Raw genomic sequence first — 15520 nt, forward strand, 5'->3', positions numbered from 1 at the left:
GTACTGTCACATGAGCATCATTTACCTTTCATTATGATATTCTATTCCAAATGAAATATAATTCTAGTTTTATAACTCTTACTCTCTAAAATATCCTATATCATTCAAGATATTTTTCATAGTTAATTACAAAAGGATTCCCTACAATTTCTTTATTCTTTAACTAAGTAATCACCATGTTGTCCAATTCGTATTAATTCTGCAAATGAAAAAGCATAATAGATTCATCATTCGTGTCTATTTTGATTCTATTTCGATTCGATATTCAGAACAAAAGTATAGTCGCTTCCTGTGATTCAGTGCGAGCCCCTGGGCTCAGAATATCCCTAGCAAAATGAGAAAAAGAGCGGAAGAGGGAAAAATAGCCAATGGCCAGCAATGGTGATGTTTGCGTGGACGAGGATGTTTTACAAACACGGTGCGCGTAGCCAAGCTTTAATATTCTCCGTAAAAGAGAGGCTGGCCGTGCACAGCCAGTCAACACCGTACGTGCATCAGCGCAGGAATAGCACGTGCACTTTATTTTTCGTCTGGAAATCGATCGTACGGCCACGTCCCTTCTCCACGCCCGCCTCAAAATAAATCTTGCTTGCTCGATGGAAAAGAGCACGCTTGGCATGAATGGAATGGACAGAAGTCGTCCCACTTGCATCATTGTAGCTTCATGTTGCTTATTTGGGTCCTCACAAATTCCATTCTTTTTTCACAATTTCATATTGTTGGCTTTCATCTAATTAGTTTGTAATTCTTTTGCTGGTTAGGATAAAACGCTCCAAATCATACATTGGTTAAGCACTGCAATAATATTTGTGATATTAATTTCGCCCATACCGAAGAAGATAATTATAATAATTAAATTAAAGTGTTAAATCTTCTATGAATTTCTGAACATCCTTTTAAAACATACAATTTTTATCTGACATTTTTCTTGTTGCTATTTTGTAGAAGATATATTTCACTAATATAAACTATGGGGAGGGTCGAGCTATCATACTGACTCTCCTATTGGTTGGACGGGACAGGTAGAACATCTGTCTCTTCTTTGTAAAAGAACCACCATGGAGACAGATAGGGATACCTAAATTCCCATTGGTTGGCTGGGGCAGGTGAGACTAAAAGGAAGGGAGACTTTATCTACTATAGGAGGAAACCTATTCTTTCTACCTCTAAATAGCAGTCTGCAGTTATTACAAGAAAAATGGTGTCTCCAAGAAAATAAAATAAGCCATCCATCTGTCCATGATAGAAAAAAAAGTATACAATAGCTAAATCTTACAAGAAACTCGAAACATAAACGTCGGCTACTGTTCGGTTCACGCAAACAGTCTCTATAAGCAAACACTGACGTTAATCATCGGTGGTTCCCCTCTCCGCGGAACGAATCCACCGGGAGTCAGGTAAATCATTCGTGGTGTTTCTCTGTAGGCTCGGATTACAGAGATGTGGCCGCGGTACTTTACAACGGGACGCAACCACCGTACCAGTTATTATTTCCCATTGAATCAGTTCTAGTAAACTGACAATTAGAGAGACAATAATTTTCTTGATTTTACGACCGACACGGTTTGTAATTGTTGGCTGACGTTGAAATACACTCATAAACGACTCGGATTGAACTTCGCTTCGAGACACACCGAACTACTGGCAGTTTTTATAACATATGAAATTTGTTAACTTTTAACTTTTCTAATTTAAAAGCTACGCGTACATAAAGTTGTATTTTTTACTTAGACATACATGTTTTAAGACTTGTGTGCATTGCTGGTAGCTTGATTAACAGAATGAATTAGTGATCTGTTTTGATTAAGTTTAATTAATATTATTAAGAATCCTGTCGTTTCGAATCGGATAAACACATGCAAATTGGTGCCGCGCAAAAGTCTGAATCCGAGAGAAGTTGCAGTCATAATGATGGCCGTCCAAAAATTAATATGCCGTCCAAATAAATTGTGCAATATGCATGATTTTTTCGAATAATGATCCATGTGCCTTAATTTTTTAATTCTGTTCATCAAAAGATATCATATGTTATCAAAAAAAGTTATAGATTCGGTGTGCAATAGAATGATTATTAGTCACGGCTTAGACTAGCTTAGGAAATTAGTTAAAGCCGAGTGGATTAAATTTTATGTGGAAAGTTCATCTGGTTGCATTTTTTAAGGCGTTCGAATGGGGGGTAACGCGGCAGGCAGCCGAAGACAGCCGGGAATTCCTTCGTTTCCGTCGCGTCGAGATTCACACGCACGTGCATCGTCCGTGGCGTGTAAATAGAGGGCGGAGGTGACATATAGCGACAGCCAGAGCAAGCGTGTCGACCATTTAGGCGACTATTAGCAGCTTCACGGCCTCTTCCACGCACGTGCGACGACGGGAACGCTTGTCGCCTCTTGCTGCCAGCTAAATTGTTCGATCCTGCGTGTCATTGACTAGCACATCACTATTAGTTTCATCGTTTTATAGTAATAATAAATGTAATCTCCGAAATACAAATAGTAGACACGATGTTGTTCGAATTCAAGAACAACAAAACACTGGAGGAACAGCAAGTTAACAGATGAATTAATTTATTTAATTTTTTAATTTATTAACTCACCAGAATTACAACGTTGATTGAGATCAGGAATAATGGAACACTAGAGGAACAGGAAGTCAGTGGTTGAATAAATATATATTGATTGATCTATTTAATTTCAAATTAGTTTTTAATTGATTAACTCACCAGAATCAGGAATTTATATTTCTATGGGAAGGAGAATGAGCAGGAATCCCGGAAGACATTGAATTTTGATCGCACCCTTTTTCTTCTTTCAAGTTCAAGCCTTTATTCTATGAAGGAATAAGCAAAGAAGGAAAACGTCGAATTTTATTGGAATGATTTTTGTCCATCTATATTTGGCTCCGCCTTAAGAATTACCCGGCTCGTTTACGCGGTCGTTAGAGTGGATTTAACTGGACGAAACGAGGGAGAGTGTGTCAGATATCGTTCGACCGACTTCTGGTAATCCTCGCGCGGAACGGACGGCAATAAATTCTCAGCGACACTGGTTGGAGAAGAGGGCCGGAGTTACGCGGTCCATTTACTCCTCGAGGCGTCACCTAAAATCAGTTAATTATATTCTAGATACCCGACCACTTGGCCTAGTCCAACTGATATTATTTGCAACTTAAAACAAATAAATATGAAGGCTATAGGTGAAAAACATGATAAGTCACGTTTTCAGATTTTTATAGAAGGGCAATTTTAAAAATCAATATGTTGTGAACTAATTTTACATTTATCAGTTATGCAGACTAATAATAATCAAGTTAAGATAATATAAAAAACCCTAAACTGATATATTGTGGATTTACCATGCATCTCCAAAGGACATACTTTCGACTCTATCACATTTTTCTTCTTTTTCAACTATTTCACGTTAAAATACTTCTTCACCGCCAAATGACATAATCAGAAAATGAACAAAAACGGACATATCATATGTTTCTCGTGTGGTCTTCACATATAATTATCTTTACATTATTACTGATCTTATTTAACATAAATGTTAAGTTCCACTTAACAACTCCTTAATCTATCCTAATTTCCTATGAAAATATATTGCAATAATAATAATAGTTGCGGTGTTAATCTGTGAACCTAGATAACTTTTTAAAGAAGTTATCTATACACGTTTCTAATATCCAATGACCGATTAGTCAAAGGGTAGAGGTCGGAACGCAAAAATCGCAAAATATTCCAGCGGCGAGCATCCAGGGAGGAAGGAGCGCCTGGCTCTTACAAAGAGCATAACGACGCGGACAATTTGTAGCAGAGTGTCAACGAAGCCGTTTCTATTTTCGAGACGACGCGCGCGGCTACCTTCCCGCCCCGTTCCCTCGTCTTTCTCTGTCTCCACCTACTACTGCATCGTTTTTCAGCTTGTTGTACCAGGTTCCCCGGGTGTCGCGTAAATTTACACGCGATTAATCCGTCCTCGTGGCCATCTCTTGTTATCCAGACACGCGGTTCCTCAATCTACTTTCGACTATAAAAATAACAAAAATGCAACAAGACACGCAGATAAATATAAACTTTCTAATGAAAAGAGGTTACAGTAGTTTCAATCTTTTAGTCTCCTTCGACCTACTTCCGTTTTCAAGATCGCTTCAACTTCATTTTAACAACTCTTTCGAATCTTAAACACTGCATAGACTTTGCTGTTCCGTCTACTTCTCTTCTCTTTTATATCTTCTTTAGGATCTGCAAACAATTTTGCAAATAAATGAGTAAGGCTCAAGCGCCATACAATGAAAGTAGAGATGGAATACGATAGTTCGGGCCTTCTTCGAGCACACGTTGTGCTGGAGAACGTCGGGGCACGTACAAGTCACGCAAAATGTATCTCTTTCTCTTTCTACAGTGGCTGACGACACGTACGCGTGCATGAAAATCGACGACTATTCGAGTTTCAAAGAGAGTTAACGTGTTCCTCGCTTATAAAGTGTTTGGATTATTTTTAGGATCCTTTAGTGGAGAGCTTGCTCAGCATGGAAAAAGTTATGGATGATGGTGACGTCATTGAAAGGAGATACGGAGATTGACAGGTCATTATTCTCTCATTGGAATGTTACTTGCACTACGAATAAATTGAAAATTTATCGTATGTTAGTTTTTAGGATTAGAAATATTTTCGTTGTAGTCTTTTACTCTTCACAATGCTAAGGAGACTTAAGGATGTCTATCTGCAAAATGAAATAAAGATTACATTTTATTGAATTATTCTGTTATATGAACAACATGTATTTGTATATTTCCTAAGTTCCTAAGCATCGATAAAAATGGTACCTCTTGGGAGTGAGCAACGATGGCTGTGGAAAGAAATAGATGGAAACTTATGTGAATGTTTTGTTATATTACAATATATATAATTCTCAGTACATGGATAAAGTCTGCGTGCACATGCTGAATATTGTGCATGATAGAAACACTCGCGCACAAAAACGTTCTTCGGCGGTTTCTTTTCTCTTTAATACTTGATTTTGTCTAAACAATTCTGGTCGGCTTGCAAGGAATGATTAACAGGAGAATGGTATTCCAATCGACGGGCTAGTCTTCCTCGAGGAGGTCGTCGTCGAGATTCACACCCTGAAACAGAAAATATATTTTTCAGCGTTGCCATTTATCATCTACTTTTATTCACAGAACGTTTGGATAGTAGAAAAAAAAAGGAATTTAAAAAAGCTTCAATGTATAAAAAAATCTACTGCTTTAGAAACTTTGTATTCTCTTTACTCCTCTTAAAAGATTTAATCTTTATTAGATTAATAGATACTTTAATAAATATTGTATAATATGAAAATATGATAATTGAGCGAGAGAAATATTTGCTGTCTAAATAAAGAAAGCGTGATAAAACAATATAAACGAGGGAAAGGGTACACAAAGAGGGATTCTGTACACGAATGTTATGGCAATAAGGCTGTAAAGAGAATGAACCGTGACTGGCGCAAAGTCAACAAACTTTATGGCTTCGTAGTTCCCTCTTCACTCGTTGATGACTCAAGAATCCTAATAATCGGTGTTTAGAAAGAAATTAGACGAGGAAAGAAAATATGACTGAAAATACAGCTATCGATTTTTATCTTAAAACAAAAGGCTCGAAATTCTCTACTTTCGCGTTACCTGCCTACGGTTTCTTTCTTCCTTTTATTTCCGCGTGTGTTTCGCCTTTCTTTGCTTTATTTAACGTGGTGTTCGTTCTGCTTGATAGGTGGAACGTGTTCACATACATCGGTCAAGATCGATATATTGCCACGCATACACTCGTTCTAGATGCGCGTGTACGTACCACGCTTGGTTTCAGACTGTTTTAGTAATGTAATACCCTTCTAGAATTACGCGTCTGTATTTAAGGGTATTAAAGCATCGTCTAGTTACCCTCTTTTGTTCCCCATCCATGTTGTTCTTCCGTTTGACCTCGATTCACCCCTACCAAGCCCCCTCATGATTTTGATATCCCAATTAAAATAACTCTATTTCACAACATAATTAAGTCTGTATAAAATAAATAAAAAAAGTAAATGTACTTTTATGCGCGTACACTTACTTTGTATATGTAGAAGCACTTATATACGGACAGCATGCACAAGGTAAAAAATGTTGCATGAAAAAAGAAAAACTAATAGAAGAAACACATATTGGTAGTAACACAATGGACTTACAGTAGTATCTATAGTATCATCGATTTCAAGATCGAGATCCAGATCGTCCTCGTCCATGGTTAATGGTCTAGAGCTGCTGGTGGTCTTCGTAATCTTCTCGGGAAGATTCGATTTTTCCGTAGACGATGGGATTACCTTACCAATATCGAGATCCTGTAGCCTATTCATTAGAATTTCGGTGGTTGGTTCTTCTGCTTCGTCAGTTGTACTTGTAGCCGCTTTGTAGGTAAACCGATTCGCCTGCTCAGCCGCTAGCATCTCCTCGAATGGATTTCGTTCGACATTCGGCTATAATCGACATATGAAATCGCATTAAAATTCATTCTATGTTTTGCAATATCACAAATTACTGAAATATTCAGAATTTTTAAGAAAAAGGTAAACTCATTCTTACTTTCATAGTCGGGAATGCAGATGCCGGAACCTTCTTCTTACTCTCCTCTCTAAGGAACTGTTCGACCTTCAACGCTTCTCTGTATCCAGGGAACAGGTTTTCATACTGTTCAGGATCAGCCAAGCTCTGTCCAGCTTTCTTGCTCACAGACGAGAGTTTCTCCTTCCATAATTTTACAATCGATGAAACTTTACTAGGAGCGTACGTTCGTGCAAAGAACGCAGCCTCTGGAGTTCTGTCCGTTTTTATAAGGATTTCCTGACACTTGTCAAGGTCTCCAAGGATAAAATATGACAAGAAAGAAATGTTATTCTTGCCCATATCATTAGCGTCCGAGCCTAGTTTTTGAATCATACTCGCGTTTCCTGTACTTGTGGCAAGCAGTAGGAGCCCACCGAAATCTTGCGCCTGATGTAAACATTCTTGTGCTAAGCACAGTTTTCCTTTCTGAGTGGCGAGAGACGCCAATTGCCGCCATTTTTGCTGGCTATTCGCTTCCTTTGCAAGCGAATGCGCCGTTGCGAGGTCTCCCAATGCCAGAGCCAATTCAAACCTGTGTTCTGGATCCGTGGACACAGCCAATGCTTGTTCTTTGAAACCCTACAGTATTTTAAATGTTAATTCTTCAAATAAACAAAGTGTTAAGCAAGAGATTGTCTTAATAATACGAACTTGTTTTTCCAAGAAATGAGCCACTCGCGTACGATGTTCCTTGGGAACCGTGGGAAGAACTCTGTCTGCTGTCTCGAAATCTTTTCGCATAACAGCAGTCTGGTATTCTAATACAGATAATAATAACGAATACGAGACAACTGACAGTTCCTTGTCGCATAGATACAATCTGTTGTCCCTTGGGACATATCCAAGAAGATACATTGGTCTGTCTAAGTGTGATACAGTCACAACTTCTCCACCGACGAAATAGTTTATCCGATTTACGCTATTTGTGTAAATGAAGCAGTCACCGACCCATAGACCAGTTTTCACAGTTTCACTCATTTCTGCTACCATCTATAAATGATATTAAAAGGTTTTAGAATATTACTTTCTTCATTGTAGGCATTAATGGCAGGTAAAATGACAAACCTCAAAAGCATCTTCAATGTCTTCTGAATTTTCTGGTGCATTTGCAACCACATCAGCATGGTACTTTAAAATAAAGTATTGATCAGATGTAGCTAATGCTACCAGAGAGGCATTTTCGGCCCAATAGACATGTGTAGGTTGAATGTCTATACGACGAACTAACTTAAGCGAGTCCCAGTCGAAAAATGACAGACCAGATCCAGAAGAAACGCCCAACAAAAATCCACCAAAAATACCTGTGTAATATAAATATAATAAATTAATAAAATTATATTAGTAAATGAAATACGGCAATTTGAAGAATAATTATTATATTTACCATCAGCACCAAAATCAGGCTTAAAGCTCTTCTTTTCTTTGAAGTTCTTGAAGACTTTTACAGTGGTATTACTTTCTCTGACAGCATACTGACTTGAATCAGCTGCCCAGATGAATTCCGATGCTTGACCAAAGGCTTTATTTCTTAATGCCATAGATGTGTAAATAATGTACTCTCCATCTCCACAAACTACCAGGAATCTTCCATTCGGATTATGCTGGATAGTTTGTGGATAAATTTCACAGGCACCCATGTCTTTGACAGCCAGTGGGAGTCTCTCCCCATCTTGTGTTTCCTCTCCCAAAGCTTTCAAGTTCACTTGCTGTATTTCACTATGTTTTGCCCAGACGATCTTACCACCTAATGAATCCATTGAAACTGCAGGCTCCTCTCTACCAACTTTTACTATAACGCTACTCTCATCGTAACCAATTGCAACATTGTTTGAGCCCTTTAAACAAGCAATTGCCCATACTCTCTCAAAACCATAATTAAGGGAAGATTCCAATCTGTATGTTCCAGCATGCCATATTCGAACAGTTCCATCTTCAGAACCCGTAAGAATGATGGGCAATTCTGGATGAAAACAAACGGCACAAATATTCTGTGTGTGTCCTTCTAGTGTCTGTACACAAGTTTTATTTTGATAGTCCCAAATTTTGACATAGTTATCGTCTGCTCCTGATATTAAGTATGGTTTATCTCCACCATGATAGTAATCAACACAATTTACACCTTTCTCATGACCATCTAGTGTGAAATTGGCTGTGGAAGATCCAAGTTGCCATACTTTCACTGTTCTGTCTAATGAAGCACTTGCAAATGTATTGTTGTCTTTTGGATTGAATACTACTTGCATTACATAGTGTGTGTGTCCTTCAAACACCTGTTGTGCTATCCAACCTTTTTCCCAGTTCCACAATTTGATTAGCATATCATCTAACAAGAAGAAAAAAGAATTAATCAGAAATAAAATTATCATTAAAATTTAATAAGTAAGTTAATACACATACCACTACTTGTTAATATAAATGGTTGTGTTGGATGTACTGCAATGCATCTAACATAGTCACTATGTGCCTCGAAAGAATGCACACGTTCCAAAGTATTATAATTAAATACTCTAACTTGCATATCATCTGAACCAGTAACAACCCAATTCTTGCGTGGTACAAATTTGGCTGTACGAACTGGTAAGTCACATACTTCAAATGTTTTGGCCAGCGTCTGAGTTTCATGATTCCAAATATTAACATTTCCTTGATACAAGGAACAGAGCATCCATGGTTCTGTAGGATGAAGGTCCACGCTCTTTACCCTGTCTGACCGAGCGGTCAGTTTTCGCTTGATATCTAACCTCAGTGGCTAAGGGAAAATAAAGTATATATTTATAATTTAAAAGGGAATATGTATCATACCATATGAATGCAATAAAAGGTAGTAGAAAATCTTGGGTAAAGCAATTAGTGAGTAATTTTAGGAATATGTATTTTGTGATTTACATTGATATCACCAATATTGGTTTTATTAATATTACTTTTGTTGACTACAATTCATCAATGCTATTTTTGACCAATAGCAAGATTAATTGGCAATAAATAATAACGACAATAACCAACATACACATTTGTAAATGCATATAGCTAATATTATTATTAGTTAGTACTGCTGTTGACCAAAGTTGGGGTAGAAAAATTCTGAATTAACAAAGTTTGAAAACAAAGTCGATGAAACCCATGTTGATGATATGAATGTAACCTGTACACGATATAAGACATTTGCATTAAAGGTATTACACAAACAACATATATATTACATTAAGAGCAATTATATATCATATTTCTTAACGTAGATTTTTTATTATTTACAATAAATGTTCACGTAAGCGGCCAGCTGTCAAAAATGAAAGAAGCAACTAAAGAAAAAAAAGAGTGAGACAATTTATCATTAAACATGTTTAAATCGAGTGTATCTGTATTGGAAGCATCTTATAATAATCATTTATTAGAGAAAATAGTTATTAATGATCCAATTGTTCGTCACTGCCACTATATTTAAGCGCAAACATGTACACAGGAGCGAATGAAAAATTAACTAAATTACGTTAAATTCGTTCCTAAAATACGTACCATTGTGTGCTGTATAACTTATATTTACAGTATTGAATAAATTCAAGTCCAATAATACAGATATGAAATTTAAATCTTCTCCCATGAAGTAACTACGTGGCCCAACCTTTCCTCCACCACACAACCTACACCTCCTAAAAATGGCGTTGATCTGAAGGTTCCTGCACACAGTTGCAGTAATTAATCAGATATATTTAGCGTCGAATGGATTGTTCAAATTAATTACACTATCGAATCTTATAATAACCTCCGTGATAATTGTTGCACACGTGTTAAGTTTATCAAAAGACTTGAATATTTGATTATGAGTTTAGTGAGACATTATATGATGTGTCAAACCCTTAACTTGCATCTTCATGAATGCATGATGTATCGTTGCTGAACTGTCGATAAAACAGAAATCGTTTACTATATAATTTTTTTATTAAAAATTGTACAGTCGGTAACCTGTTAGATCTCCCAACGATATAGTAGGAATGGTAATTACCTACTAAATGGCGGTTTATTTGAATCTATTATATAACTTGCAATTTTAAATATGTATTTCATAAATATGTACCTATGCATAAAAGGAAACATTGTAATAGTTTTCTAAGTATCTTTTCGTCTATCAAAACCACGCTGTCATAAATTGTTTTCTCGATTAATAACGCATCATGAAGCGTATCTAGCGAAGCATGTAAACCACGTTGATAAGATAATTGCAGTTGCATTCCATTCTGATTAAACGAGAAAATATTGACGATAAAAGCACGTGCTGCATAAAAAACCTTATAGAAAGGAATGAGAAATAATCTGCATTAATACGTCATCCTTAAGATATAGCGATTATATCTCGTATAAAATACGGTTCACAAAATAATTTGCAAAATATGTACTTATACCTACACCTACCATGAAGTACTTCTTATTCTTTTTCGGTAAAAGAGGAATATTTACCTTATTATTGAGTTTATTATATTTCACGTAATGTCGATTTTCAGGTTTAACACTGATCTGTAGAAGAGGATGGACTTTTATATTGGCGGACAAACGAATTTTTTACCAAAATTGCGAAATTTTTAATAACGTAGATTTGTATGATGGTCCAGTTTGTGGTAGTGATGGCATTACTTATGCCAACGGTTTATACCTAGACTGCGTTAACTATCAGACATTTCAGAACGGTGAGTAACAATGAAATTTCCCTCTTTGCAATTCTAAGCTTCCATGCTTCGTACAATTACGCGAGTTTAGGTCACGGCATACTTAAACATTCACGAAGCACGTACGCGGGGCGTACATGAATTTTTAATTCTATGGAATACCATGTTTCTTACTATACTTGGCCGGAAGCCGCCTAATTCAACGGACAATACCGTATATCCTAGCTGCATGGTGAAATTATTCAAACTTCGTTAGCCTTCTTTTTCTTGCAATTTTCTTGACGTATACTGTATGTACTACATACAGTATATATGTCCTGGCAACATTATTCCTTAACTATAGTAATATAGGGGTATGTAAATTTTTTAGTGCACCCCTCAGATATTTCAATAAAGAATAAAAGTTTGAACTCATAAATAAATCGTATTTATATTACTGCCTTGAATTGAAGACCACATCTAGAGAACATGATATATAAGTTACATTTTCTGTATTTTATAAATTCAATATGTTTTATATCATTCTCTTAAATAGTATTATAATAGCATAACAGTAATAAGTGCATAAATGTACTGTATGTACCTGTAACTGCTGATCACCGAGAGACATACCTCGGATCATGTGGTATTTGAGAATAAATTTAATGAAATTAATAAAAATTATTCATAACTTACGTTAAAAATAATATTTACCTTCATACATTCGTACTTTAATGAACGAAAATTCCTTTTCAGTGATACCCATGCATTCTGGATATTGTTTACCGGTGGATGATTACTGCAAGATAAATCTGTTTTATCGGCCGATCTGTGGATCGGATGGGCACACGTACACGAACCTGGAATCACTTTCATGCGTTAATTACAAACGTTCGCAGAGTAAGCAAGACAAATTCTGGGTATATTTACCGTGCCGTTAATACGGATTAAAGTTAGCAAAAGTTGGCTGGCTGGAGAAATTTAGTTGACCAGTCGGACTGAGAGAGGTTCGCGAGACCAGAATTCCAGCTTGCAAACTCTGGCTCGTTGTTACACGCTAATGTCCGCGGGTATTGTTACATTTTCTCGTCTGGTCGCCGACTCTCCTAACAATGCAAACTAAAAATCCCTTATCTTCGAGTTAGTAGAATTCCGCGAACATGAGCAACGTTTCCAGAGACTACTGTCCCTCTGAGTTTCGTTGACCAGGTCCACCGTGGATCTAATGCAATATTAGAATTTAGCTTGAACTTGTCCTCGTTAGGTTTCAACTAGGTTTGCGATAGAACTGAAATTATAAAACGTTAGCTTGTTGTCGGTATTAAGACGATTTATAATAAAATAAGACCTCGTTATTGGTCGTTATGAAAGAATAGTTTTCTGATATTCTTACATGAATCTGACAAAAAAAGTCAACGCGAATTTATTTATTACAGGAAGAACGCATAAACGATAGCGGAGTCTGAGACAAATTTATCATATTTTCTTTAACTATTCAATATACAGTTAGTCAGTGTATGAGTCGGTCGATGAACTTAAATTTGGAAAATGTGGAACGAGTTCAAATGCGGTAAAATAAAAAGTTGCTTCAGATATAATTCAGCAAAACATCCATTCAATTGCATAATTCATTAATGTGCCAATTATTTTAAGACTGTACCAGCTTCGTTCAGCTCTGATCTGAAGCAGTAAAACGTTAAAATTAATATAATATTATTTTAGATATAACAGTAGCTTTGAGCGGTCCTTGCAAAGTTATGGATCGCTGTTATAGTTACAAGACCTTATCGTACGGTTCCAACCCCGTCTGCGCGAATAATGGTTTGACCTATGGAAACGAGGCTCAGGTGAACTGTCTGCGACAGATTAACGTTGGTAAATAGAAACAGAAATAATTATACGAAACCTAACAGCTACATGTATTACGTATTTCATAAAGAAACGAAAATGCTTTCATCGTATCCGATATTACTAGGATCTTGATCGTTTCAGATCTGAAGATTCTTCATAACGGTAGTTGCACGGTTAGGGAGGTTTATGACATTTATGACAGCGTCGAAAAGATCTGTGACATTGCCAATAGTAGGTTCGAATGGAATCCAGTGTGCGCTTCAGATGGCGTTACCTATCATAATCCTTTTAAGTTTTTGTGTTACAAAGCTCGTGGTAAGTTGTGTTACCAAGTTTTCGTGGCTAATATTCTTTATTCTTATATTGTATATATTTCTATTAGATCGAGTAATAAGTTCGTTTAGTTTTTTTTAAAAAGAACATATCAAATATTCTATCTAATTAAGGAGGAACTTATTTATGTCATTCCTCTATAAACATATACTTTCCATAAAAAAATTCAGGTACATTTCAGGCACCTTTATAGTTTTCAAACAATTTTGAACGAACTTATTACTTAACTTAACGTATATGTATTATATGCATTTTGTTCATTTTTATACATTCTTAAATTTCTCGTATGAAATGCATAAAGATCCACACTCTATTATATATTGTATTCTCTTTTTGTAAAGTTTTGTGAAATTAAAGTTGAGAAGATAAATGATCTCAGACTTCACAGGCCTTTTTTAATTTGTTTTTCAGATTTGAAGACGTTGTTATCGGATAACGAATGCCAGAAGAACACGCAGCTCTCGTGTGCTCATCTCAAATCCTCTGCTAAGACCTTCGGTGCAAAGGACGAGGTTTGCGGAAACGATGGCGTTACCTACAAAAGTATCCATCACTTACAATGCCACAACAATCAAAATAAATGTCAGTGCTGTCTTGGGAAGACCTTATTTAGCTAGACTACTTGAGTCTATTATCAAATATTCAATGTTTCTCCTTAATTGTCTATGGCAGCGATTTTCAATCTTTTACATCTCGTAACACGCTTCAAGACAAGGTATTGACAGCCGGACGTCTTGTATTTGACAGTCTAAAGTCTAAAGGAAAGCAGGCCATTGCACCTGTCTAAATCAGGTACTGCTTGTTCTAGAACTTTTTGTGGCACGCTGGTTGAAAATCACTGCTTTGTCATATCCAATTAAAAGTAGTACACGCTTGTTCGTACGTTTCATTATTTAACAGAAATTTCTAATAAAAGCGCTATGAACTTTTCAAATAACTTGATACAATGAACGATTAATTGTTTAAAACTTTTGTCACTTTTGCGAGATATATACTTGTACCAAACATTTTGTAGCTTCTATACATACATTCTCAGGTTTGTTTCAAACTTTACCAGCGTAATCACGATAGTTGTATCTCACTACGCTGGCGATTAATTTTCAAAACGTTTTACAAAACACGTATAATATACGCGCAAAAGATTTCCAAGCAGACAAGCACTGTTACTTCATTTTTCTTTCGCAGATTTGTCCCTGAAGCATTCTGGAGCCTGCGTCGACCCTGACGATAACCCCTGCAGATCCATACCCGAGGAAAATCTCCGATTTCCGGTGTGTGGAAGCGATAACTTGTCGTACCTGAGCCCAGAGGCTTTATGGTGCGCGAAATTGAGGTTTCCAAATAAAAGTGAGCTAATTTTGCTGGGCCTTTACAAACTTCAACCCCTAAAGGCTATCATGAGCGAAATTTCATATGAATTTTCTCCTTATATTACCATCCCATAATGAGACCATATAATTTTTCTATTCTTTGCCTAATATCCAATGATACTAAAACGCTAATTAATTACTTACATCTTCTCGATTTTATTGATTCTTAAAACGGAAGGAAAAAGCAGACGATTTTCTTCGATGATGGCTTTCAGGGGTTAAACCAGAATATTCATTGCTCTGCGTTTTAAACTGACATCAGCCATCGAAGAAACCTCGTAATTATTTATGATACGAAACATTCTTTTCAGCAGATTTGACGCTTGTCTACGACGGACCTTGCTAGCGTTTTCACGCAATTAATCCACGTTTCGTTCATCTTGCGTCATCGAGGATGAATCACTCGCCTCTGGTGGATCTTCCTGGAGAAAATAGCTGGAACCTCCTCCCATATACTCGTCCATCCAATACTCTTCATCTTCTCGGTCACCTGTACAGAAAATAAATTGGTATAAAGCGCCGGTACGAATTGAAACGGAAGATATCGCTATAATAGCACCTCCGGGGACCAAATGGCCAGCTGTACGGATCAGGCGGAATTTCCTTCGAGAATTCGTCGTCGAAAGTTATCGACGAGCAGGCAGATAGCTGTAGGAGCAGCACAACCATCGTATCCTAATATTTTATTCACGGCTGATGTCATTCGGCTTGCG

General features: G+C 36.7%; 2 protein-coding genes across 6 annotated transcripts; one reads left to right on the forward strand and one right to left on the reverse strand.

Moving 5' to 3' along the window:
* Positions 1–4872: 4872 nt before the first annotated feature.
* LOC122576377 (coatomer subunit beta') lies at positions 4873–10512 on the reverse strand. 3 transcript variants are annotated; one of them, XM_043746576.1, is made up of 9 exons: positions 10377–10512; positions 10130–10290; positions 9014–9365; positions 8001–8939; positions 7682–7917; positions 7268–7606; positions 6596–7195; positions 6202–6489; positions 4873–5125 (listed from the first exon to the last, which is right to left on the reverse strand). In XM_043746576.1, the coding sequence occupies exons 2-9, from the start codon at positions 10130–10132 to the stop codon at positions 5087–5089; spliced, it is 2796 nt and encodes a 931-aa protein (XP_043602511.1). In that variant the 5' UTR covers positions 10133–10290; positions 10377–10512; the 3' UTR covers positions 4873–5086. The 3 variants fall into 3 exon arrangements, with proteins under 3 accessions (XP_043602511.1, XP_043602512.1, XP_043602510.1); XM_043746577.1 differs by lacking the exon at positions 4873–5125 and adding an exon at positions 5180–5968; XM_043746575.1 differs by lacking the exon at positions 4873–5125 and having other exon boundaries at positions 6091–6489; positions 10377–10507.
* Positions 10513–10656: 144 nt separating this feature from the next.
* LOC122576379 (serine protease inhibitor dipetalogastin-like) lies at positions 10657–15260 on the forward strand. 3 transcript variants are annotated; one of them, XR_006319740.1, is made up of 7 exons: positions 10657–11049; positions 11113–11295; positions 12010–12153; positions 12976–13128; positions 13246–13419; positions 13849–14784; positions 15122–15260. XR_006319740.1 is itself a non-coding variant. In XM_043746585.1 (6 exons), exons 1-6 carry the CDS (start codon positions 11025–11027, stop codon positions 14052–14054), a joined length of 885 nt encoding a protein of 294 aa, XP_043602520.1. In that variant the 5' UTR covers positions 10657–11024; the 3' UTR covers positions 14055–15152. The 3 variants fall into 3 exon arrangements, 2 of the variants coding, with proteins under 2 accessions (XP_043602520.1, XP_043602521.1); XM_043746585.1 differs by having other exon boundaries at positions 13849–15152; XM_043746586.1 differs by lacking the exon at positions 12010–12153 and having other exon boundaries at positions 13849–15152.
* Positions 15261–15520: the final 260 nt, after the last annotated feature.

The sequence above is a fragment of the Bombus pyrosoma genome, linkage group LG16, assembly GCF_014825855.1.
Source record: "Bombus pyrosoma isolate SC7728 linkage group LG16, ASM1482585v1, whole genome shotgun sequence".
NCBI classification, from domain to species: domain Eukaryota; kingdom Metazoa; phylum Arthropoda; class Insecta; order Hymenoptera; family Apidae; genus Bombus; species Bombus pyrosoma.

Bases quoted from the DNA above. Each gene is read 5' to 3' on its own strand.
- LOC122576379 (XM_043746585.1), top strand. From the start codon at position 11,025: ATGAAGTACTTCTTATTCTTTTTCG. The intron at 12,154-12,975 runs GTAAGCAAGACA...ATATTATTTTAG, and splicing joins TAATTACAAACGTTCGCAGA to ATATAACAGTAGCTTTGAGC. The intron at 13,420-13,848 runs GTAAGTTGTGTT...TTTGTTTTTCAG, and splicing joins TTTGTGTTACAAAGCTCGTG to ATTTGAAGACGTTGTTATCG.
- LOC122576377 (XM_043746575.1), bottom strand. The intron at 8,940-9,013 runs GTATGTGTATTA...TCTTCTTGTTAG, and splicing joins ATTTATATTAACAAGTAGTG to ATGATATGCTAATCAAATTG. The intron at 6,490-6,595 runs GTAAGAATGAGT...TGTCGATTATAG, and splicing joins CTGCATTCCCGACTATGAAA to CCGAATGTCGAACGAAATCC.